The sequence below is a fragment of the Suncus etruscus genome, chromosome 10 (assembly GCF_024139225.1).
Source record: "Suncus etruscus isolate mSunEtr1 chromosome 10, mSunEtr1.pri.cur, whole genome shotgun sequence".
NCBI classification, from domain to species: domain Eukaryota; kingdom Metazoa; phylum Chordata; class Mammalia; order Eulipotyphla; family Soricidae; genus Suncus; species Suncus etruscus.
Window position 1 is genome coordinate 39,093,971 of NC_064857.1, and position 25,484 is coordinate 39,119,454.

The 25,484-nt window shown below is 44.0% G+C and overlaps 1 protein-coding gene across 8 annotated transcripts in view; it reads right to left on the minus strand.

Moving 5' to 3' along the window:
• The window catches only part of ARHGEF11 (Rho guanine nucleotide exchange factor 11), a 146,674-nt gene that overhangs the window by 118,554 nt on the left and 2,636 nt on the right, over nucleotides 1-25,484 (minus strand). For 6 of the 8 annotated variants that reach the window (XM_049781945.1, XM_049781943.1, XM_049781947.1 and 3 more), the window contains exon 1: nucleotides 11,260-12,075. In XM_049781945.1, coding sequence (XP_049637902.1) covers nucleotides 11,260-11,291 — 32 coding nt within the window. In that variant the 5' untranslated portion in view covers nucleotides 11,292-12,075. Of the gene's footprint in view, nucleotides 1-11,259; nucleotides 12,076-25,484 lie in introns of those variants that run through there. The other 2 variants (XM_049781944.1, XM_049781941.1) reach the window with 1 other exon arrangement.

The following is a 25,484-nucleotide window of genomic DNA, read 5'->3' on the forward strand; positions in this document are numbered from 1 at the left end:
TAAATTGATTCTGCTTAACTTCTAAATGTCACTCAAAAGTTCCGTTCTTTATTCACACACTAACTTTTGCCAATATTGCTGCAGATATCTGGCCTTCCTGGTCCCAAGATCTTTCCAATGTAGGCACTGACATCAGAATTCTCTTTCATTTTGGGGTTGGGGCTCCCTAGCAGTGCTCAGAGTGGGCCAAGGGGTCATTCTTGTTTTACTCAGTTAATTGAGCTGCAAGCATCAATGTTTGGGCCCAATGCTACAGGGGCCACCAGGACTATCCTAGTGGTGCTCAGGGACATCGAGGACTAAACTGGCAATACTCGAGAGGCATCTGATGGTGGGGATAAAACTCCTTGAGGATGCACAGAAGACACCACTAACCCATTTCCCCAATTCTCGCTTTCAACTCTAAAATGTATATGTATATGTAAACTAATAAGAATATATACAAAATAAATATATATAAAATATATATAAAAATTTGACCAAAAAAAATCCCTGCACTTTATCTTTGGGGCCGGAGAGATAGCACAGCAGTGTTTGCCTAGCAAGCAGCAGATCCAGGACCTAAGGTGGTTGGTTTGAATACCGGCGTCCCATATGGTCCCCCCATGCCTGCCAGGAGCTATTTCTGAGCAGATAACCAGGAGTAATTCCTGGGCACCGCTGGGTGTGGCCCAAAAATCAAAAAAAAAATTTTTTTTGAGCCACATCTAGCAATGCTCAGGGCTTACTCCTGGCTCTATGCTCAGGTATCATTTCTGACAGGCTCAGGGGACTACCTGGGGTGCTGGGGATCGAACCTGGGTCAACCTGTCCTGTAGCACCATACTTTAAATCTTACCATCCTGAGACCACACCATGTTTGGTTCTAAATCACGAGTATTTGCCTATGTCATTCTCTTGTCAAAAATGGCTTCCTAACCTTCTTCTATTTATGTGATTTTTAACTATCTCCAAACTCTCTACAACTGTCTTTGGCACCAGCTTTCTTTCTTTTTTTCTTTTTTTGTTTGCGGGGGGGGGGGGGGGGTACAACCGACTGATTACTCCTGGTTCTGTACTCAGAAGACCATATGGGATGCCAGGAATCAAACCTGGGTCCATTCTGGTTGACAGCATACAAAGCAAAGACCCTGCTGCTATTCTATCACTCCGGCCCCTAGCACCAGCTTTCTACTCTTCTCTAAATGTACCTTTTGATATGCATCCTAATTCTGCAATCATATGCTATCTTTCTGTGCACGTATATTGCTTAAGATTTTCCAATAAGTATTTAAGCTTCTGGGCCCTGAGAGATAGCACAGTGGCGTTTGCCTTGCAAGCAGCTGATCCAGGACCAAAGGTGGTTGGTTCGAATCCCGGTGTCCCATATGGTCCCCCGTGCCTGCCAGGAGCTATTTCTGAGCAGACAGCCAGGAGTAACCCCAGAGCACCGCCTGGGTGTGGCCCAAAAACCAAAGAATTTAGGCTTCTAGCACAGCGGTAGGGCGTTTGCCTTGCACGCAGCCAATCCAGGATGGACAGTAGTTCAAATCCCAGTGTCCCATATGGTCCCCCATGCCTGCCAGGAGCAACTGCTGAGCACAGAGCCAGGAGTAACCCCAGAGCGCCACCAGGTGTGACCCAAAAACAAACAAACAAAAATTCTAAGTTTTACATTCTTGCACACCATCTACCAGGACAAGAATTAGCTGAATATGGCGCTAAATGATAAAATATTTGCGATCCAATCGTTTACAAAATCAATGGGAAATTCCCTCTGATCTTTGTATAGATCCCTTTGTATCAAAATAGCTTCAACCTCTGGAAGAAAAAGGTTTGGCAATTAAGACCCTGAAATCAATTTATATCAACTATTTTTAGTTTGTTTTTTTTTGGGGGGGGGCATACTTGGCAGTGAATGATTTTAGGGCCTATACTGAAATCAAAATTAGAAGACAATAAAATGAACTGTCCTAATATTGAGAATGTATGAGGGAAATGTAGAGCCTGTTTAGGGTACAGGCGGGGGTTGGGTGGGGAGGAGGGTGATTTGGGACTTGGGTGATGGGAATGTTGCACTGGTGATGGGTGGTGTTCCTTTTATGACTGAAACCCAAACACAATCATGTATGTAATCAAGGTGTTTAAATAAAAAAAAAAATTAAAAAAAAAAAAAAAAAAAAAGAAGACAATAAAATGAATTTAAATTACAGGAAGCTGAAGTTTGGAATCCAAAGGAATTTATAACCACTGAACTCATAAAATCTCCTAATAGGAGCACTCCAGCCTTTCTTAAGTAGTTCAGAGACATTCTATGTGGATCATTAGACATCCTATTCATCATTATTAGACATTCTATTCAGAATCTAGAGCTGTGGATGTGATTCAATGGTAGCATGCATGCTTTCCATGCGCAAGGTACTGGGTTCAATACCTGGAACCAGCAAATAGAAAACAAGATTTGAAGGCCCGGAGAGATAGCACAGCGGCGTTTGCCTTGCAAGCAGCCGATCCAGGACCAAAGGTGGTTGGTTCAAATCCCGGTGTCCCATATGGTCCCCCGTGCCTGCCAGGAGCTATTTCTGAGCAGACAGCCAGGAGTAACCCCTGAGCAATGCCGGGTGTGGCCCAAAAACCAAAAAAAAAAAAAAAAAAAAAAAAAAGAAAGAAAGAAAACAAGATTTGAGGCTGGAGCGATAGCGCAATGGTAGTGTTTGCCTTGCACGTTGCTGAACCTAGACGAACCTCAGTTCAATCCCTGTCGTCCCATATGCTGCCCCAAGCCAGGAACGATTTCTGAGCACATAGCCAGGAGTAACCCCTGAGCGTCACCATCACTGGGTGTGGTTCCCCTCCCCCAAAAATAATACAAACAAACAAAAAACAAGATTCATAACTTCTAAAATTTCTCCCTCAAATCTTGTATCCAATTATTTTAGTATTACAAACCTGGTTTGTTCTTCCAGATATGAAAAACATCTTCCAAATCCTACTCCCAATTTGTTCCCAAATTTCTGAGTCCCTCCAACAGTTCCTTATCATGGACTTCCCCGCTCCTCTCCCATTTCATCACACAGCTCTGTTCCCTGGACTCCTCAAATTCATTTTCACTAGCTATCAGAAAGGCCAGATAAAGGGTACTGGGGGAAAAAAAAAAAGTCCTGGTCAAATGACAGAACAAAGAACACAAAGCGTTTTGTTTTAGAGGCTCAAAAAAAAAAAAAAAAAAAACCTTAACAGCTAGTTGGGGATGGAGAGTGGAGAGATAGAACTGACCTGGGTTTGATCCCTAGCACCTCAATATTGTCCCTCAAGCCCCACTAGAAATGATCCCTGAGCAGAGTCAGGAATAAGCAAGCCCTGAGCACTCAAATAATGGTCCCTCAACTAAACCAAAACTATAAAACAGCTGACAAGGATCAAATCTTCAACACTGAGTAACCCAATTCACTAATTCAGATTTTCATGTTCTTACCTAGAATTCCAAACTTCCTTCCACAGGGAACTTAACATGCCTTTTAAGAAAGGAACCATGCCGTTTTTGAAATCAAAAAGTGCAACTTCTTTAGTCCTGTTCATCCCCATGGGGCAAAGGAATGACCCTGGGCACCAAAGCAGATCTGTGCCTTGGGTCTTTTCCCAGTGTGGTGAATGAGAAAAAAAGTAATGCAGTTCAAGAAAAAAAAAAAAAAAGAGAGAGAGAAAAAGTCAGTTCATGGAGGAAAGGAGTATTCAAGTCATATGATAAATATTGGAAAAAAGTTTAAAATACTGCTAATACCTCATAATAAAATTGATTCTAAAAGGCAATGCTAAGGGGCCCGGAGAGATAGCACAGCCGTGTTTGCCTTGCAAGCAGCCGATCCAGGACCAAAGGTGGTTGGTTCAAATCCCGGTGTCCCATATGGTCCCCCGTGCCTGCCAGGAGCTATTTCTGAGCAGACAGCCAGGAGTAACCCCTGAGCACGGCCAGGTGTGGCCCAAAAACCAAAAAAAAAAAAAAAAAAAGGCAATGCTAGGGACCCAGCAATAGTATAGCAGTTTTGTCTCTTTTACGCTGACTGATTTGAACCCTTGAGTCAGCAGCAGTAATTCCTGAGTGCAGAGTTCAAACACCCAAAATTCAAAAGAATGAACCAAATAAAGTTTTTTTTAAAAAAGCAATGTCCCGGGCCCGGAGAGATAGCACAGCGTGTTTGCCTTGCAAGCAGCTGATACAGGACCAGAGGTGGTTGGTTCGAATCCCGGTGTCCCATATGGTCCCCCGTGCCTGCCAGGAGCTATTTCTGAGCAGACAGCCAGGAGTAACCCCTGAGCAAAAGCCGGGTGTGGCCCAAAAACCAAAAAAAAAAAAAAATCAATGTCCCCCAGTTTATTATTTTTCTCCTCTTCAAACAAAACCACATAACTTGAACTACCTATTCCTGCCTCCCAATTAGAGGGGGAAATAAGGGAGGCATCAGGACCAAACAGGTGCAAGACTACGAAGTAATAGGATAGGTACAGAGGGGACCACATATTGTAGCAGCCCTGGGGGTGAGGGAAGAGGATATGGGAGGTAGGACAAAAACGGAGGAGTAGGGAGGACAAACCAGTGATAGGAATCCCCCCTGATTTTATGTAAATATGTACATAAAATATTATTGTCAACAATATGTAAGCCACTATGATCAAAATAAAAATTATGTTAATATAAAAATAAAAGCAATGTCACATCTTCATAATTAAGAAGACTTAAAGGGGCTGGATAGATAGCATGGAGGTAAGGTGTTTGCCTTGCATGCAGCAGGTCGGTGGTTCAAATCCCAGCATCCCACATGGTCCCCCGAGCCTGCCAGAAGCAATTCCTGAGAGTAAAGCCAGGAGTAACCCCTGAGCGCTGCCGGGTGTGACCCAAAAACAAAAACAAAACAAAACAAAAAAAATATATATATATGTATCATTCCTCATGCTTCATGAAACACCATCAGAGCCTTTCCCCACATATCACAGTCCACAAACTTTAAGCAGTAGGGGATACTATCCAAAAATTTCCACACTCTAGGCCTAGTTTGTACTCATAGAGTAGAAGCTCTTTCATCTTTTTACTAACTGAGTGACTTACCTCTGTGTCCTTCAAAGAATCTCTTTTATTTCTAATGTTCTTTTATGTTTATTATATTTATTTCAAATGGGAGGAGTATGGACTCTGTTCTGTTCTGACAGGACTTTGACCAGCAAAACCAAAAAAAAAAATTATTCATCTAATGGTGCTCCTTCAGAATGTTTTTAGGCCACACCCAGCAGTATTCAGGGCTTACTCCTGGTTTACTCTGGTGGGGCTCAGGGGATCTTATGGGTGCTAAGCAAGCACTCTACCCACTGAACTATTGCTCCAGCACCTTTTCAGAATTTTTCTGATAGGCAAATCAGGCCTGGCTGGCATGTCAGGGGCCACATGAGCCACCCCTAGGGGCTGGGGAGAAGGAAGATGGGTTGGCAGTACTTGGGATTGAACGCAGGGGCTTGCACGTGCCTAACCTGTGCTCTACCACTCATTTTCCCACAGAAAAGTTTTTGAGTAGTTAAAATTCAGATGCTCTGGTTCATAATGGTGATCAATTTCCAAATATTTTATCTGCCTATTCCCTACCATCTCTCACTTTACCTCCAGACGTAACAAAGCCACCTTCTGGAAAAGACCTGGCATTTCAGTGAACTAAACTAATTTAGTTCTGGAACCCAGACACTATTCTGGAAGATACTATTCTACCTCTAATGAGATAGAAATTCTGTTGACTGGAGGGTTTCTTCATCACAGGGCTCAATAAAGACCTGAAGCTGGAAAGGGAAAAATTCTGGAAACTTCACCTAATCTTTAGATCAGCTCTGCTTCATGCATCCTCCTCTGTAAATTTCATATGAGATTTTTGCCTCTTCCAGAAAAAAAGGCTACAGAAAGGGGAGCATTACATTCAATCTCAGATCCCTGATAAGGAATAGTTACAGTTACTACCTAGATTCAGTTTGGAGGGTTATGTGCTTCTAAAGGGCAAAAGAGATCACAAAACAAATCCACAGATACTGGTTTTCAACTATTCATATTCCTATGTATATTTTTGCCTTTTGCCTTTTTGCAGTGCTAGGGATGGGACCCGAGGCATCATACCTGCCCTCTAACACTGAGCTACATCCTGGTCCTCCATCTCCATCTCAGGGAGCAAAGGCATCCAAAGAGTCTCCCATTCATTTATCAAAATTCCCAAGGTGGAAATTCAATAAGAAGATTCTCTTCTCATAACCATCTGGTATCCTCATCCAATCCTGACCAAAGGAAATGGATTTCTTGTTTTTAAACCTCATGAACTACCGCAGCAGAAAAAAGCAGCTCACTCTGCTGAAGCTCTTGGAAACAATAGAGGGTCTTTAAATTACCCATAATTTGTACTGGGCTACTTGGAAAGCAATGCATGAAACTAAATAAAATCATTTAGCATTGGGCCCGGAGAAATAGCACAGCGGTGTTTGCCTTGCAAGCAGCCTATCCAGGACCAAAGGTGGTTGGTTCGAATCCCGGTGTCCCATATGGTTCCCCGTGCCTGCCAGGAGCTATTTCTGAGCAGACAGCCAGGAGTAAGCCCTGAGCACTGCCGGGTGTGGCCCAAAAACCAAAAAAAAAAAAAAAAAAAAAAAAATCATTTAGCATTTATATAGCATGGGGCCTGGAGAGATAGCACAGCAGCGTTTGCCTTGCAAGCAGCCCATCCAGGACCAAAGGTGGTTGGTTCGAAGCATTTATATAGCATGTAAAACTACTTAAAATTTATAGTTTTGGGAGCCGGAGAGACAGCATGGAGGTAGGGCATTTGCCTTGCGTGCAGAAGGACGGTGGTTGGAATCCCAGCATCCCATATGGTCCCCTGAGCCTGCCAGGAGCAATTTCTGAACATAAAGCCAGGAGTAACTCCTGAGTGTTGCCGGGTGTGACCCTCCCCCCCCCCAAAAAAAAACAACAACAATATGTGCAGTTTTACAGTTTGGAAAGCAAACTGAAATATATATATGCACATATATATATATATATATATATATATCATTTGATTTGTCTCAGCTAATGTTATAATCCAAAGGACTGACTGTGTGACAATGTCTGTGAAATGGAAAACATTTTTACATGCACCATTACTCTATGTATGAGGAAACCAGAGCAGCATGTGAATTGCCCAAGGTCACAAAGTTAAAGGGTAAGCCATGGCTCAAACCAAGACTATTTCAGTCTGGCTTGGTTCTCACAGGAGCTAACAAATTCCACAGTTTTATGGACACAATTTCCTGAGTCATCTGGCCATCTTGAAAATTTGTGCCCTGAAAAATGAGGCAAATGGACATAGCTGCTTAGCAAACCTCATTATCATTGCTCTAAAAAATAATTCAGTATCATTATCTCTGCTTACAATACAAAACACATTTTCAGAACCTCTGAAAAAGATCTATCAGTGACCAAAACTTCATGGTTCATGGACAAAAACTGAAAGGATACAAACAGCTATAGTTCAGCACATCTTTCGGCGACTGATCAACAGTTTTTGAAAGGTCGAGATTAGGGCTGGGGATGGAACTAAGTAGCAAAGTGCATGCTTCTTTGAAAACCCTTCAATAACCTTCAGTATTACAAACCCACTACACCTAAAAGGAAAAAAGGATGAGAGGGAAGAATAAGAGAGAGGGAGACGAAGAGGGAGGAGGGAAAGGGAGGGAGGAAAAGAAGAAAAGTGTCTGCCATAAGGACAGGTAGGTAAACAACAGGAGGCTAACTGGAGAAATTGGTGGTACGAAATGAACATTGGTGAAGGGCTGAATGTTGGAGCATTGTGACTATCCAGAGGCCTGAATGATAGCACAGCAGTATGGTGCTTGCCTTACACGCGGCCAACGCGGGACAGACCTGGTTTCAATCCCCAGCATCCCATATGGTCCCCCTAGACAGCCAGGAGTGATTTCTGAGCACAGAGCCAGGAATGCCGCCAGCTGTGGCCCAAAAACTAAAAAAAAAAAAAGAAAGAAAGAAAGACTCAACTATCAACAACTTTTTAACTCTGTATCTCAAGTGATTTAATTAAAAACAAACAAAAAATGAAACCAAAGTGCTGAGTTCAGTTCCCAACTACACAAAAATATTAATAGCAGACACCTCATCTGACTATGAACTCAGGTCAGTCCCAAGATCACACATCATCACGCATCATCTTAGGGACCCTTTATAACTGGACCTATTCTAAATCTATTTGAAATTGACACATACACAGAGGCTGAAATCATCTAGAATGGAAGAATTTATGCTTGTGACATGTTCATTCATTCCACAATTCATCTGTCAAATATTTATAGAGCACTTGCCCCATGCAAGACACTAAGTTAGGCCTGCAGGGTAGACCTGAACAAGACAAACATGGTCCCGCCCTGAGGCATTTATGAGCTTACAGTCCAGGGCTCTGCGGAGGTCTTCTGGAATCTTGTCATTTTTCTAGTTCCCTGACTAGAGTACATGCTTTTCTGCCAGCAAGAACTGCATGTCTGCATTTTCTGAACCATTCTAGTAGCACCCTTTTCTAGGCTTTCTACACAGCACACGGATAAAACTAGGATATGATCTTTGACTCCATAATCTGGAGCACTTCCTCTCACTCTGTCCCGACCACTGTGTAGTAAAATGGCAGATTCCTGAAAATTCACAGGGCCTTCCTTGGACCTAAGAAAGCCAACAATGAATGGCAGCACAGGATTCAATGCAACATTGAAGGATCATTGGAAGGAAACCTAGCCCTAGAAATGATACTTTGATATAGGGATGAATGGAGGTAGGAATGCTCTCATCCTGCAAAGCTGCACTACCTCAAAGAAGAAATAGTGCTTTGAGAATACAGGACAGGTGTCACTCCCAAAACTGTTAAAAAGAGGAAAGTGGCTCCTCTCACTGCTGGATGTGGCCTGGGGACTCTCTTGCATAGCAGGCCCAAATTATCAATGAGTGAAAGGCCCTGGGTAGGCCAAGCCTACAGCATTGATAAGTGTAACCCCTATTTCATTGCTTTCTTTTTTTTTTTTTTTTTTTTTTTTGTGGTTTTTGGGTCACACCCGGCAGTGCTCAGGGGTTATTCCTGGCTCCAGGCTCAGAAATTGCTCCTGGCAGGCACGGGGGACCATATGGGACGCCGGGATTCGAACCGATGACCTCCTGCATGAAAGGCAAACGCTTTACCTCCATGCTATCTCTCCGGCCCCTGCTTTCTTTTTTTTAAAGCGTATCTTTCCCTACTTTTCCCAAACAGAGAAGAAAGTGGTGCCTTTGGCCATTCCATAGACTCATGATACAAGTCAGGGTGAGTCAGTGACAAAAGCCACAGACTTAGAACCAGAAAATCCAAGGCTTCAGTACAGATTCTGCAAGCAAAGACTGGCCATATAACTGGAGAGTCAATGACTGATGCCTTTTGTAAAAGAGGAATAATCATCCCAGATCCACATCCAAACTAAAAAGTGTCAAACTGGGTATGTTCCTATTAAACACTTAGGAAATGGTTTTTTGTGTGTTTGTTTTTGAGCCACACCCAGCAGGGCTGGGTTGCAGGGCTGCAATTTAGTCCTGACTCTGCATTCAGGGATTATCTGAATAGAAGCTCCTGGGTCTCTAGATAATACCAGGGATCAAACTCAGGTTGGCTGCATGTAAGGTAAGAGCCTTAATCTCTGGACCATCTCTCCAGCCACAGCACTTAAGTAATTTTACCCTGCTATACAAATCCTGCGAAGAAGGTGAGGCTAGGCAAATAGAGGAGTTGGGGAACCCTCACTGCTTCCCTTTCTTGCCCCTCTGACCCATACATCCTCCAGCCAACACCTAAGTTTCTATCTTCTCACATTCCTAAACGTCCACCATTCAGATCTCAAACAGGTAAATGTGCTAAATAAAAACTCCAGGGTAGTGGAGAGAGAAGGCAGACAGGTAACTAACCATTTCCACTGTCTTGATATACCTCAGAACTCCCTTGTTCTGAGGCAAAATAGAATACCAAGAGGGAGAAGGGACAGAGTTTGGAACTAGTCAGACTTTTCTGTCCTTTGTGCTAGTTTTCTCCTCTCCACAACCAGGTAGGTCTCCATGTGGGGAATGTTTTACTAATCTAAAAAGAACTGTGAAGCAACACAGAGATTAGTGACTGGAAGAGATCGTGCATTTAGGCTCCATTCCACAGCCAGGAAGAAATTATTAGCAGAGACATAAAAAGTTAATTGAGCATGGAAAGAGCTTCCTTGCAAATATTCCTCTCTAGCTCTTCAATACTTTTCCAGGTCAATCCTTTTATCTGCTTGGTCAGTCTTCAAACCACACAGCAGCCATCAATTCAGGATTTGTGTGGCACCCACAATAATGACCCTCTTTCAAGAAAGAATGGAGGTAGGAGAATGAAGACGTCACCAAGTTGAACTGTAATGTCACCAAAGAGATGTGGCATGTTGGCCAAACTGGAGAGGCTAGGGACAATCTTGAAAGCTAACTCTTAAGGGATACAACCTCTCCCCAACAGAATCCAGAGCCCCAAGCAACTTCAAGTCCTTCTGCAGAGGCAAGCTTCTTAAAAACCATCTCAGGTGACAAAACCTAGAGCACTAGAGGTTGGCAGGTTTCAAGTTAAACCCAAATCTTGAAAAGGAACAAACTCCACCGTGGCCTTAGGCACATTGAGTCCATTTCAGATCCTGATAAAAATCCAGATTGACATGGGTGCAAAGGGTGTTTCTATCCCTTTATTCAGGCCAAAAATATCATCCTTGTAGTAAGAGATCCATCCAGTCCCATCATTTTATAACCACCAACCTGGGGTAGGCCCACACCCTTGCTAAGGCCCCTTACCTAAAGCTGGACCCAATTCTTCCTGTGGACATCACATGACCAGACTAAGGGCCAGCCTCCCAACCTCCAGGCAGGCCAGTTCAGGACTCAAATTCAGCCTGGCAGAAGTCAAAGGCAGCTGGAAGCATTTCCCCTTTTGCCCACTGCTGGCTGCACTGTTGCAGGAAGGAGGAAAAGAAAAAATACCAACCCAACAACAGTAACGAAAAACACTGCATTAGGAGACAGATTTTTGAACACGAACACAAAAGGACATTAGCACAAGGTCTTACCAACACCAAGTTCCACTGCCTACCCTGATTCTACTCTTGCCATCATTTATCAACATGTAAAGCCCACCCTTCCTTAGGGATTGGGAAAAAAAAAAAAGCAGGATCAAGCCTACCTACCTGTCTATGCTCTGCGGTAATCTTACACTCATGGTTTCTCCGAGTGCCACAGCTCCAGAATCTGGTAGTTTTGCTGTCTTGATTGCGACTGAATCGCTTGCAATTTCCAGGCAAGGGGAGAGGGAGGCCTCCCAACTTGCAGATGGAATCCTCTGGCTCTCAGGACCCAGGTAACTGAAGCTCCATTCTACTGCACCCAGTCAACATGCTTCTTGCCTTTGCAACCCCTCTTCCCAGCCTCTCTCCCCCAAAAAAGAAAAAATATCTTTTAAAATTTTTTTAAAAAGAGGAAAAGCGGTGACCTTCTTAGAAACCAAAACCCAACCACAAATCTCTTCAAGGTTAACGCTCTAGGCTAAAAAAAAAAAAAAGAAAAAAGAAAAAAATCACTGAAAGAATCTGCCTTCAAAACATCAGTCTGAAGTGAAGAGCAAACTGCAGATCAAAAAAAAAAAAAAGAAACCATGCTATTAATCCAGTTTTCCTTCCATATGCAGGAGAGTCGCAGGCTCCAAAGGGCTGGGTAGAGATTTTCTCTGGTTTCTGATTGCTTTAAACGACAACAGATATATTTGAAGAACAGAGCAAAAAAAAAAAAAAAAAAATGTTAAAAGAAAAAAGAAATCCGAATTGGCACTTGGGGGGATAGCAGGGGGGAGGGAGGTAAATCTTCAAGCTGATTTACACAGGAACAAAAAAAGAAAATAATAATAATAATAATAATAATAAATAAGACCAGACATTAGTATGTGCAAATCAGCACTCCTTCCAAATCCAGGATCCAAAATGATGAGTTTCAGAAAAAAAAAAAAAAAAAGAAAGGGGGGTTACAGATTTTGAAATTCTGAAATGAACCAATCTCACAGCACCCCCAAAATCCAGGATCCAAAATTAGTTTCTTTTAGGAAAAAAAGAAAGGGGGGGGTATAAGGAAAGATTTTGAAATTCTGAAATGAGCCAAGCTCACAGCACCCCCAAAATCCAGGATCCAAAAGGAGTTTCTTTCAGAAAAAAAAGGGGGGTGTAAGGAAAGATTTTGGAATTCTGAAATGAGCCAATCTCACAGCACCCCCCCAAAAAAAAAAAAAAAAAAACCAAAAATGCAAAGCCAAACACCTGAAAGGTAATGTCCCCCTTTTTTTTGAAATGGTAGCAAGGAGGTGCAAACAATCCTGAGGCAGATCTGAGCTGGGGGTGGGGGGGGCGCTTCTGCTCCGCTCTGGGCTCCCCTCAACCGCGCAGTGTTCGGGGGCTCCTTCCTCCACGAGCCCGGGGCCCGAGCTCCGGGTCGGCCTGGCTCGGCTGGGCGGCTTCCCGGGCGCCTTGGGGCTCGCTCCTCCACAGGCGGCCGAGGCGCGCGTCTCCTGCCTCCTCCGCCTTCGCCTCCATGAACCGGGGGTCGCCTTCGTCCCAGGCCCGGCTGCGTGTGTGCGCTTCTGCTAATGAACCGAGCTGCTGCTGCTGCTGCTCCCGCGCCCGGCCTCCTCGGGCTCGCTCTCCCTTAAGCCCCGCGCGCCGGCGGCCTGCTTCCCCGCGGAGGCGCTGGCTCCGACCGCAGGCGAGCGGCGTCCGCCTCGGGCTGAGGCGTGGAGCCGGCTGGCTCGGCGGGCGCGCTCGCTCCTCGCTCCTTCCGGGCCCGGCCCCGCCCCCGCCGGCCTGCCTGCCCGAGGCCGCCGCTCACATCGCCTCCCGCGGCGCAGGCCCAGCTCGCCCCGGCGCGCGCTCCTCGCGGCCTTTCTCCTTTCCCTCACGCCGGCGGGGGCGGGGGCGGGGCCGGCCGTCGCCCCGCCCTCTGCGCCGGCTCAGACCGGCCTGGCTCCTCGCTCTCGCTCTCTCTTCTCCTGAGGCGGCGCTTCCACGCCCGGCCTCCCCTCCACTCCCCTCCTCTCAGGCCTGAGGCCTAGCTGTGGAGCTTGCCCGGCCCAGCCCAGCCCAGCTTGACTAGGCGAGGCCCTGCCTGCCTGCTTGCTGCCTCAGGCCGGCCTCTTCCTGAGGCGTCCAGTTCCCACCCGGTGTCTGTCTATTCAAGTCCCTCCTCATTGGAAGGGGGTCCCCTCTTCCTTGAACTGCCCCATTGCTCTCCTCATTTTGTCCCTCAGAATGGGATCAAGGCCTCCTTTCTTTTTCTTTTTTCTTTCTTTTTTATTTTTTTTTGGGGGGGGTCCTCCTGGCTCTATGCTCAGAAATTGCTCCTGGCAGGCATATGGGATGCCAGGATTCGAACCACTGTCCTTCTGCACGCAAGGCAACTGTCTTACCTCCATGCTATCTCTCTGACCCCCTGAGGCCTCCTTTCTAAGAACTGGGGTTCCCTCCCTGTTCTAGGAGCTTCTCTTTTTGTCACATCTTTGTCTTTTCTCCTCAGGTGGATGTGGGTTGCTTTGGGTGATTTGTCCCAGATTGTCTTTTTTGGATGGGAAAGTCTTATCAAGGACTATTTGTGGGTTTTTTTTTTTTGGGGGGGGGAGGCGATAGTATTGGGGATAGAATGCTTGCTTGCCTCGCATGCTGCCAACCCAGGTTCTATCCTCTGCACCACCAAATAAGACCTGAGCACTGGGGGCCGGAGAGAGAGCATGGAGGTAGGCATTTGCCTTGCATGCAGAAGGACGGTAGTTCGAATCCGGCATCCCATATGGTCCCGCGAGCCTGTCAGGAGCGGTTTCTGAGTGTAGACCCAGGAGTAACCCCTGAGCACTGCTGGGTGAGCCCCTAAAAAACATCCATCCATTTTCTTTACCAGTCTCTTCTAAGAATCACAGATTATAGCTCTTTCCATGTTAGATGAATTTCAACTGAAGGAAAAGAACGAAATTATAGGGAGACATTTTCACTAGCTAACCCTGGGCATTGAAACTTTTTTTTTGGCCTAGGAAAATGCGCTTGTAGGGTAATCCAAATGCAATGACGTGTTCACATATGTTCTTTCTCTTCCACACCCCCTAGAATCTAGTTTCTTCTTGGGTAAAATATGCATGCATATGCATCAATACACATGCATCCTATATTCAACATGACAGTAAAGGGAACTGAGCCTCTAGTCGTGTTACAGGTGGTGACTTTGCAGTCGCAGGAGAAAGGCATAAGCTCCCACTTGAGGATTTATGTGAATCAGAATCTCCCTCTAAATTTAAACCCGGTGTACATTGACAAAAGAAGACCTGGCTCCTCTCCATCTCCATGGTCTTGAGTTATATCCAAAGCAAGTAGCATTGTCCAAATTGCTACTGATATTATTTATTCCCTTCCCACGTTCCCTGCAAAAATCAATCTTCTGAGGCCAGAACGATAGCAAAGCGAGGAGGAAGTTTGCCTTGCATGCAGTCGACCAGGCTTCAAGCCCCAGCATCTCATATGGTCCCAGAGCCTGCCAGGAATAATTTCTGAGCGCAGAGCTAGGAGTAACTTGAGCGCCGCCAGTGAAGCCCCCCCCCAAAACAAAACAAAACAAAACAAAACTTGATCTTTCAAATGTGCATATTTCCTCTCTGGTGGTAGACCACTGACAATCAATGTGCTTTTATTTTTCCTGAGGTGCTTTCTTGATACATGCAACATTTATTGGGGATACAGAAGAAAAGTTTGATATATTTGGAGATATATGCAGGGAGCTATTCCTAGCTCTGTGCCCATGAGTAACCCCTGTTAGTGCTCAAGGCCATTATGATACGTGGGATCATATGTGATATGGGGGTTCTAACCAGATTCTAGGTGTGTGAGGTCACATGAAAGAAATGACTTGGGGCCGAAGTGATGGCGCAAGCTGAAGGGCATCTGCCTTTTGCACATGGCTGACCCAGGAAGGACCTTGTTCAATCCCTAGAGTCCCATATGATCCCCCATACCAGGAACAATTTCTGAGCACATAGCCAGGAGTAACCCCTAACTGTCACCAGGTGTGGCCCAAAAACCAAAAAATAAATAAATAAATAAATAAATGATTTAACTCCTGTACTAGCTCTCTGTCACCCAAATACATTTAATTATTTAAACAATTATTTACAGGGCCGGAGAGATAGCATGGAGGTAAGGTGTTTGCCTTGCATGCAGAAAGTCATTGGTTCGAATCCCGGCATTCCATATGGTCCCCGAGCCTGCCAGGAGCGATTTCTGAGTGCAGAGCCAGGAGGAACCCCTGAGCGCTGCCTGGTGTGACCCAACAACAAATTACTTATTCTAGTAGCACTCAACATGATGGATTTTAATTTAAATTTAGCTTGTGAATAGTATGTCTTCGGTTAGTCCTTGAGTAATTGGGTGGTCATAGTGTTGCTTTTTTATATTTAACAAATAGTTTCAAATCATTAAACTTTATTTAGATTTGGGGGAGTCACATCGGACAGTGCTCAAAGGTGACTCCTGGCTCTGCACTCAGAAATCACTCCTGGCAGGCATAGGGGACCATATGGGATGCCAGTATTCGAACCACCTTCTGTCTGGATCAGCTGCATGCAAGGCAAATTCCCTACTGCGGTGTTATCTCTCCCTCTCTGGCCCCCTAGATATTTTTATTTTAATTTTATTGAAACCATTGTGATTTACAAATTCCTTCACAGTGGGGTTTCAGACATACAATAAAACAGGGTCAGTCCCAATCCTAGTGTCCACCTCCTTTCACCAATGTACCCCAGTGCATCCCATACCATCTCCATGCCCCCAGACTGCCCATTGGGTCTCTTGGTTCCATTGTTGTTGTCTTTGGCTTGGATAATTAGTTCTGTCCTTTGTAACACTACCAATGCACCTGAAACCACTTGGGCCCTGACCCCCATTCTTTTCAATGTGTTTCTCCTTTTCCACTCAGTTTCTTTTCTTCTCTGAGAAGGAATCCTCAAGCTCCAAAACCAGGATCGGAGAGATGTGAGTCTGGAAGCAAACGCCAATGCAGGAAATAATCCACACAAAGAAAGGAGGCAAGTATGTGCCAAGGCAGTTCTAGTCATTCCTAGAAGATCTCCAATTTCTTTAGGCTAATTCACCTTTATGGTCTCCCTATCACATCAGGGTTACCCAGGCTTGGCTGATGTAAAGATGTGAAGGCCAAGTCAACATGATGAACTGGCAAGTGGCCTTGGGCCTATCAACCTCTGTAGGAGAGTCCTCATAGGAAGGGGTCTATCCCATTTCTTTTCATTATTGGGAGAGATTCTGATCTCCAGAATTTTTTTGATGTTGAGAGCAGAGCCCAGATTGTGGTCAGTCAGTGCAGATCCTGGTAGAAGGTCAATTCCTAGTGTATGTGCAGAAAACCATGCCTAAGCCAAAGATGAGACGCAAGGTTCAGGGGTAATCAGCTAATGTCAAAGCAACTAAAGCCTAAATCAAATCACTATGGCAAATGTTCACGGTGAAAGGCTCCCTGTAATAAGAAACTACTGAGTTCTCATCCGTAATGGATGAAAACTATTTTTGGATTTTCATGCACCCATGCAAAAAGAATGGTGCCACAGTATATTATTGGAGCCTAAGGGGAACTTAATAACAAATAATAAACAATTTCTAACCTGCTTCTATCAAAACTTCAAGGAACTCTAAGAATTCCTACTAGCAAATCTAAAGAGAAGGGGGGAAGCTATAACTATATAATGAATTATACAATAAAGAATTGCATATTGAAGAAATACACTTAAGTATACAAAGGAAGTATACACATGCCCTATAAGTCTTTTGAAATAGTCTGAGGAGATTCTAGATTCTAGATTTGTAACCTCTACAAATTTGTAATCTAAATTCTAGATCACAACTTCAGTGGGCAACCTAGTCTTGTGGAATCTGAAAAATGGCTCAAAGCAGTCACAGATCAGGATCCCTCAAAAGCTGAAACCAGTGATAACTGAGGGGCCCGGAGAGATAGCTCAGTGTCATTTGCCTTGCAAGCAGCCGATCCAGGACCAAAGGTGGTTGGTTCGAATCCCGGCGTCCCATATGGTCCCCCGTGCCTGCCAGGAGCAATTTCTGAGCATGGAGCCAGAAGGAACCAACCCCTGAGCACTGCCGGGTGTGATCCAAAAACGAGAGGGGGGGAGAGAGAAGAGAGAGAAGAAGAAGAGAGAAGAGAGAGAAGAGGAAGAGAGAGAGAAGAGAGAAGAGGAAGAGAGAGAGAGAAGAGGAAGAGGAGAGAGAGAGAGAGAGAGAGAGAAGAGGAAGAGGGAGAGAGAGAGAAGAGAGAGAGAGAGAGAGAGAGAGAGAGAGAGAGAGAGAGAGAGAGAGAGAGAGAGAGAGAGAGAGAGAGAAATTGACCCAGTTTCCCAAGACAGGTTGATTAAGTCTTGGTCTGGAGAGGGCGGGTCCTTGAGCTGGTACCAAAAGGGGTCGTGTCCAGCAGTGTTTTCGTAAGTGCCCCATTTTGCCACATTTAAAGCATCTGACCTGAACTCCTGAGATTGGTTTTGGACTCCTCCTCCAGTTTCCAGAAAGAAAATAAGCAGCTGACAATCTCTTGCCAATGAAACTCCCTGCCACACTTCAGGAAAATTCCAGGTGGCTTCCTAGGGAGAAAGCCCTAGGAATTTGCATGCCCTGGAATTTGCATTTGAATAGTATATGTTGTTAAAGGTGCGAAGATGGGGGGTGGTAATTGTAAGTTCCAGCATTTCTACAAGCATATAGAAATCGCATGACCTCTTTCTCCCTAATTGGATGTAATATAGCTTGACAATATTCATTGGCATCATCAAAGTCTAAGGTCTTCCTCAAGAGATTTTAAACTTCTGATTCCTTTTTTTTTTTTTTTTTGGTTTTGGGGCCACACCCGGCAGTGCTCAGGGTGGGTCTGGAAGCAAACACTGATACAGGAAATAATCCACACAGTGAAAAGGGTACAAATGAGTTCAGAAATTCCAACACACAAGTGTGAGAGGCATTGCTCCTAAGAGGCAGATAAGTTAGTGGAGGAAGACCAGAGAATTAATACAAATGCCTTCCTGAGACCCAGGCTTTTTATTAGTAAAAACTAGGCCACAATCTATTGTGGAGAACAAATACTGACTAAGCTCAGGGGTTACTCCTGGCTCAGAAATCGCTCCTGACAGGCTCCTGCCAGAATTCAAACCAACCACCTTAGGTCCTGGATCCGCTGCTTGCAAGGTAAATGCCGCTGTGTTATCTCTCCGGCCCCTAAACTTCTGATTCTTTAATCTGCCTTTTAATGGCCTCTGTCAATTTCCTCAGAAAATCTGCATATGGCTCCTTAGCTCCCTGAAAAATATTTGTATAACTACCCTTGTACTCATTTCTGAGTCAGTTTTTTCCCAAGCCTTCAAAGCAAGTTCCCTGACAAGTCTCAAAACAACATGGGATAGTCTTGCTTGCTTGTTTATTTCTGTGAACATCCCTTCCCTTATTAGCATCTCATAAGATAACGTGACTCCTGCAACCATCCTTCCAGAATGATCTCTAGGCTATTAATTTTACTGTTAGAATTTTCAGACAACCACAATTTCCACTGTAGATATTGAGAAGCATTCAAACAGATTACAGGTTTTTGCTATAGTGTTGAAATCCTAGTGGGTACAAAACCCACCATTACTCCAGGTACCAAGGAATTCAACACAGAATGGAGAAAGTGGACCATACTCTGAGCACACTTTCTTAAATCAACTGAGGTAAACCATCATAGGTTGAAGTTTGTTTTCCTGATGGGGAGAATTTGTTTCTGAGTCAGTATTAGTGCCAATTTCCTTAAGAACTAACCATAGTGGTTGATTGTTTTCCTGATGGGGAAGATTTATTTCCAATCCTTTTTTTTTTTTTTTTTTTTTTGGTTTTTGGGCCACACCCAGCAGTGCTCAGGGGTTACTCCTGGCTGTCTGCTCAGAAACAGCTCCTGGCAGGCACGGGGGACCATATGGGACACCGGGATTCGAACCAACCGCCTTTGGTCCTGGATCAGCTGCTTGCAAGGCAAACGCCGCTGTGCTATCTCTCCGGGCCCTATTTCCAATCCTATTTCATGCCAGTCTCCCTAATAAGTAGCCATTGTGGGAAAATCAGGTCCATTTCACACTCTCTCAAGAACTGTGGTGGATGGGATTGGTTGACATTCTTACAGATCCACTTTCTGATTCAGCTTCTGATTGGGTTATTTTATTTATTTATTTATTTATTTATTTATTTAGGTTTTTGGGTCACACCCGGCAGTGCTCAGGGGTTACTACTGGCTCTATGCTCAGAAATCACTACTAGCAGGCTTGGAGGACAATATGGAATGCCGGTATTTGAACCACCGTTGACATATGTTGGTTGCATGCAAGGCAAAACGCCTTACTGCTGTGCTATCACTTTGGCCCCAAGATTGGGCTATTTTAATATAATTTTTGGAATTTGATTCACCAATATCAGGTGAAGCAACTAGAGGCTCTTCTGGCCTAGTTCCAGTAGGGGACAGCTAAACACCAACCTCAAGGCTTTTGGCTTGACTACGTGTGATTACTGGATATGCCTTTTTAAGTTTTGGCTTTACGGATCTTTTATAAACATTAGAAAGCACTTTAGAAACTTTTAGTGCAAAGTTAAAGTATTCATCCCGCATTTTTCCCATCTCATGATAAATACCAAAAAAAAAAAAAAAAAAGAAAAAGGAAAACCACGACCAGAACCACCAATGCATAAATTACTACATTAATATGTTTTATCTTGACTGTTGGAAGAAATAAGGTAGTAATTTGCACGAGGAAAAGCCAGGGTCCTTTTAGTTTTGTTTTGTTTGGGGTCACACCCAGCAGCACTCAGGGGTTACTCCTGGCTCTACGCTGAGAAATTGCTCTGCCAGGCTCAGGGGACCATATGGGATGCCGGGATTCGAACCACTGACCTTCTGCATGCAAGGCAAATGACCTACCTCCATGCTATCTCTCCAGCCCCAGCCAGGGTATTTTAACCAAAAACCAAGCTATTGCCACAACTTTGAACCAAATAGATGCAAGCTTAAAAGCCTAGGTCAGTGAAATCCATGTAAGAAACCATGGAATGAACATTTTACAGTCATCGATTGAGTCCCTGTTCAGGTGCCATCTCAGAAGGAAGCCTCAGGCTCCAAAACCAAGACCTGGAGAGAAGAGATGTGGGTCTGGAAGCAAACACTGATAAAGGAAATAATCCACACAGTGAAAAGGGTACAAATGAGTTCAGGAATTCCAACACACAAGTGTGAGAGGCATTGCTCCTAAGAGGCAGATAAGTTAGTGGAGGAAGACCAGAGAATTAATGCAAATGCCTTCCTGAGACCCAGGCTTTTTATTAGCAAAAACTAGGCCATGTGTCTATGGTGGAGAACAAATACTGACTAAGGTAGAATCTAGTAATCCAACACCAGATCACACCCTGGGGTGGAGAATGAATACTGAGTAGAGTGGGGCCCAGTTAATCCAACACTTCTTCTGGGGCTAAGGGTGTTCAAGACAACTACCATTAGATCATTGCATTTCTTCACAAGAATAATCTAAATGTCACATATAAGCAATATCATTGTGTATTTATTCTTTAGATTTATCATTATGTATTTAGCCTTTAGATTTTTTTTTTGTGTGTGGTTTTTGGGTCCCACCTGGCAGTTTTCAGGGGTTACTCTGGCTCTGTGCTCAGAAATCACTCCTGGAAGGCTCAAGAATCATATGGGATGCCGGTATTCAAACCACTATTAGTCCTGGGTTGACTGTACGCAAGGAAAACATCCTACCCCTGTGCTATCTCTCCAGCACATATCCTTTAGATATTTTTTTATTATTATTTTGGGTCACACCCAGCAGTGCTCAGGGTTACTCCTGGCTCTGTGCTCAGAAATCACTCCTGGCAGGTTCAGGGGACCATATGGGATGCCAGGATTCGAACCACTGTCTGTTTGAATCAGCTGTGTGCAAGGCAAACACCCTACCTAGAATCATTATAAGTGCTATCTCTCCGGCACCTCTTTAGATTTTTTTAAGCAAATTTTAAAATTCTGTTTCACAGATTTTCAAGTTATTTTTTTCTCAAAGAGGTGAAATACTGGTTTGAGCAGTGAAAACATTTGAGTATAGGAATGCTTTCTTCTTTTTGGACGGGGGGGGTGGGGTTTGGGTCACACCTGGCAGTGCTCAGGGTTTACTCCTGGCTCTACACTCAGAAATTGATCCTGGTAGGCTCAGGGGAGCATATAGGATGCCTGGATTCAAACCACCGACCTTCTGCAAGCAAGGCTAATGCCTTACCTCCATGCTATCTCTCCAAACCTAGGAATTATTTCTTAGTCATGCAATTTCAAAATACCATATGGGACCATATGGGATTCTGGGCTTCGAACCACACTGTCCATCCTGTGTTGGCTTTGTTCAAGGCAAATGTCCTACCGCTGTGATAGCTCTCCAATTCGAGTTTCTTTTTAAAAGCATGTCATGGGCTGTGAAGAGAGCTGAAAATTCAAGTGCATGCTTTGTATGTGTGAGGCCAGTGTTTGATCCTATGGTTCCCTAAGTACTGCCTGAGTCCCACCAGATGTGACCCAAACCAACAAAAGAGTAAGGGAAAGAAAGAGAGAAAGAGACAAAAAAGAAAAAGTGAAAGAAGGAAAGAAAGAAGGAAGAAGGAAGGAGCAGGGCACGGACGGAGGTGCTGGCTGGCTGGTGGTGGGGTCAGGGGAAAAAAAAGGAAGGAAGGAAGGGAGGAAGGAAGGGAGGAAGGAAGGAAGGAAGTTAGGAAGGAAGGAAGGAAGGAAGAAGGAAAGAAGGAGGGAAGGAAGGGAAGGAAGAAGGAAGGAAGGAAGAAAGAAGGAAGGAAGGAAGGAAGGAAAGAAGGAAGGAAGGGAAGAAAGAAGGAAGGAAGGAAGGAAGGAAGGAAGGAAAGAAGGAAGGAAGGGAAGAAAGAAAGAAAGAAAGAAAGAAAGAAAGAAAGAAAGAAAGAAAGAAAGAAAGAAAGAAAGAAAGAAAGAAAGAAAGAAAGAAAGAAAGAAAAGAAGGAAGGAAGGAAGGAAGAAGGAAGGAAGGAAAAATTAAGTTTTGTCTCAATTTTTTCAAGGAATAGATTAAGTGGAAATTTGGTGTTGAAAATATATGCTAGGGGCCAGTGAGGTGGTGCTAGAGGTAAGGTGTCTGCCTTGCAAGCACTAGCCAAGGAAGGACCCCTGGCATCCCATATGGTCCCCGCAAGCCGGGGTGATATCTGAGCGCTTAGAGTAACCCCTGAGCATCAAACGGGTGTGGCCCAAAAAAAACAAAAAAAGAAAAAGAAAATATATACTAGAAAGCATACCATTTCTCATGATAGAACATTGTAAAATAAAAAAAATGCATCTTTCTTCTATACTCAATATCTTACATTAGCCTTTACCCAGGAGATAATCTGGGATTCTGTAGAACAAATATGGTCATGGTCATTTTCCCTGTCTTTTCTAAGAACTGTAAAGTTTGTAGCAATTAAAATGCTCATTTCAGATTCAAGGCAAGCAAAATGAGCTGAAGTGTGATGTTAGCTCTGGTTTTTGGAATCATCTCATAAACAGCATGTGACAGATAACTTCTAAAATAGACTCATTGTAAGTGTTAGTCCAAATATTAAAAGCGTATAAACCCTAAATAATTACATTTTTATAGTTATTACTGATTTGAGTGCATTCTTATTTTCTTGTGCATAGGGATCATTCTCTTCATACTGACCACTTTGAAGACTATGGAGATGGGAATGGCTCCAACAGTATAGAATTAGTTTTTGGTTTTCCACTTCAGGCTATGTCTGGTAGTACTCAGAGAAACATATGAGGTACCAGAGATCCAAACCAGGTCAGCATGTGCAAAACAAGTATCTTATCCACTGTACTATCACTCCAAAGCCTAACAAAATAGAGTTTTCTAAAGTTAATTTCCCACTTAAGTCTTGATTTAGGAGGGAGAAAAAAATTTATATTGTTCTCAAGACAGACTAGGTAGTATGTTCTGTGAGTAGCTATTGGTTAAAGGAAACATCTTTGAGGACCAGGGAAATTGTTCAAGTAGAACAACACACATGTCTATCTGTGTGAAGCCTGAAATTCGATCCTAAGCATTGAATGCCTATTTTCCACTTCTCACCACTCCCACTCCAGGTATACTCACTAGAATAGAAAGTCCGCAGGCTGGATTTGCTTTCTAATTTTGTGGCCTAATTGCAGGTTGTAAAGATTAAATAAAATGGACCATGGACTCTTAAGAACTATAGAATCGGGCCCGGAGTGATAGCACAGTGGCATTTGTCTTGCAAGCAGCCAATCCAGGACCAAAGGTGGTTGGTTCGAATCCCGGTGTTCCATATGGTCCCCCGTGCCTGCCAGGAGCTATTTCTGAGCAGACAGCCAGGAGTAACCCCTGAGCACCGCCGGGTGTGACCCAAAAATAAAAATAAATAAATAAATAAATAAATAAAAGAACTATAGAATCAACATAGTCATTTTAGATTTTCTCACAGGATCTTAATAAATAAATCCTTCCCCCTAACATTCTTTATGGTAGGTCAGACAGTACTTATGTTCCTTAGTTTTAATGTCATTTACATTTATTGAAAGTATAGCACAGAATTGTTTGAAGTTATTTGCATAACATTCCATTGAATAATAGGTTGAGGCTAAAATTCATACCTCCTCATTTTTAAGAGTGAAGAAAAGAGCCTGAGAGATAGTATAGCAGATAAGTAACTTACCTTGCCTCTAGCTTCCAGTTCAGTCTCCAGCACCACATATGGTTCCCTAAACCCCACCATGAATGATTCCTGATCACAGAGCCAGATGTGGTCCAAATCACACCCTTCCCCCCCCCCACACACACAAGGAAAATGCAAGTATGGCCAACTATTGTTTGTTGAAAGGGATTCTAAAAACTTGATATTTAATTGAGTAGCCAAGGGAGAATAGTGACTAAGAAACTTGGATGTTTGGTTCACAGAATAAGATATAGAGAAGGTGCTGGAGAGATAGCATGGAGGTAAGGTGTTTGTTTACCTTGCATACAGGACGATGGTTTGAAACCAGGCATCCCATAGGGTTCCCTGAGCCTGCCAGGAGAGATTTCTGAGCATAGAGCCAGGGGTAACTCCTGAGCGCTGCCGGGCGTGACCCAACCCCCCCCAAAAAAGGGGGCCGGGACAGTGGCGCTAGAGGTAAGGTGTCTGCCTTGCAAGTGCTAGCGTAGGACGGACAACGGTTCTATCCCCCCGGCGTCCCATATGGTCCCCCAAAGCCAGGGGCGATTTCTGAGTGCATAGCCAGGAGTAACCCCCGAGTCAAACGGGTGTGGCCCAAAAACCAAAAAAAAAAAAAAAAAAAAGGTATAGAGAAGCAACTTTTTATTCATAAGTAAGTAGCCCCAGTCCAAACTAGCTGTGATTTGTAAAGAGTTGGACTCCAGACTGCAGCTATTCTCCTCTGATGCTATTAGGGGCAGACCTGGCAAATAGAATCAACTCCAGAAGAATAGTTACTTTTATTGTAAAATTGTTATTGTCACTTTAAATTTTATCCATTGAAAAGATGAAATGAAGGGGCCGGAGAGATAGCATGAAGGTAAGGCATTTGCCTTTCATACAGAAAGACGGTGGTTCGAATCCCGGCATCCCATATGGTCCCCTGTGCCTGCCTGGGGCACTTTCTGAGCATAGAGCCAGGAGTAACCCCTGAGCACTGCCAGGTGTGACCCCCCCAAAAACAAACAAACAAACAAAAAAACCAAAAGAAAAGAAAAGATGAAATGGAGAAATGTGCCTAATTAAGTGATTGTTTGGTACTAAGAGCACAGGGTAGAGGACATTTTTTTTTTCTTTCAGTGCTGAGGATTGAACATAGACCTTCACATAAGCAAGACAAATGATTTACTCCTGAGCTACATCCCTGGCCAAAGACTGAGAAATTATTTTTTTTTGTTTTTGTTTGTTTGTTTTTGGGCCACACTTGGTGGTGCTCATGGGTTACTCCTGGCTCTATGCTCAGAAATCTCCCCTGTCTAGCTTGGGGGACTATATAAGATGCCTGGATTCAAACCACTGTCCATCCTGGATCGGCTACATGCAAGGCAAATGCCCTACCGCTGTGCTATCTCTCACTATCATCCACCCCAAGACTGAGAAAGTTTTATGGTTAATTTTTTTTTTTATTTTTTAGTTTTTGGTCACATCCGGCAGCACTCAGGGGTTACTCCTAGCTCTACACTCAGAAATCACTCCTGGCAGGCTCGGGGGACCATATGGGATGCCAGGATTCAAACCTCTGTCCTTCTGTATGTAAGGCAAAC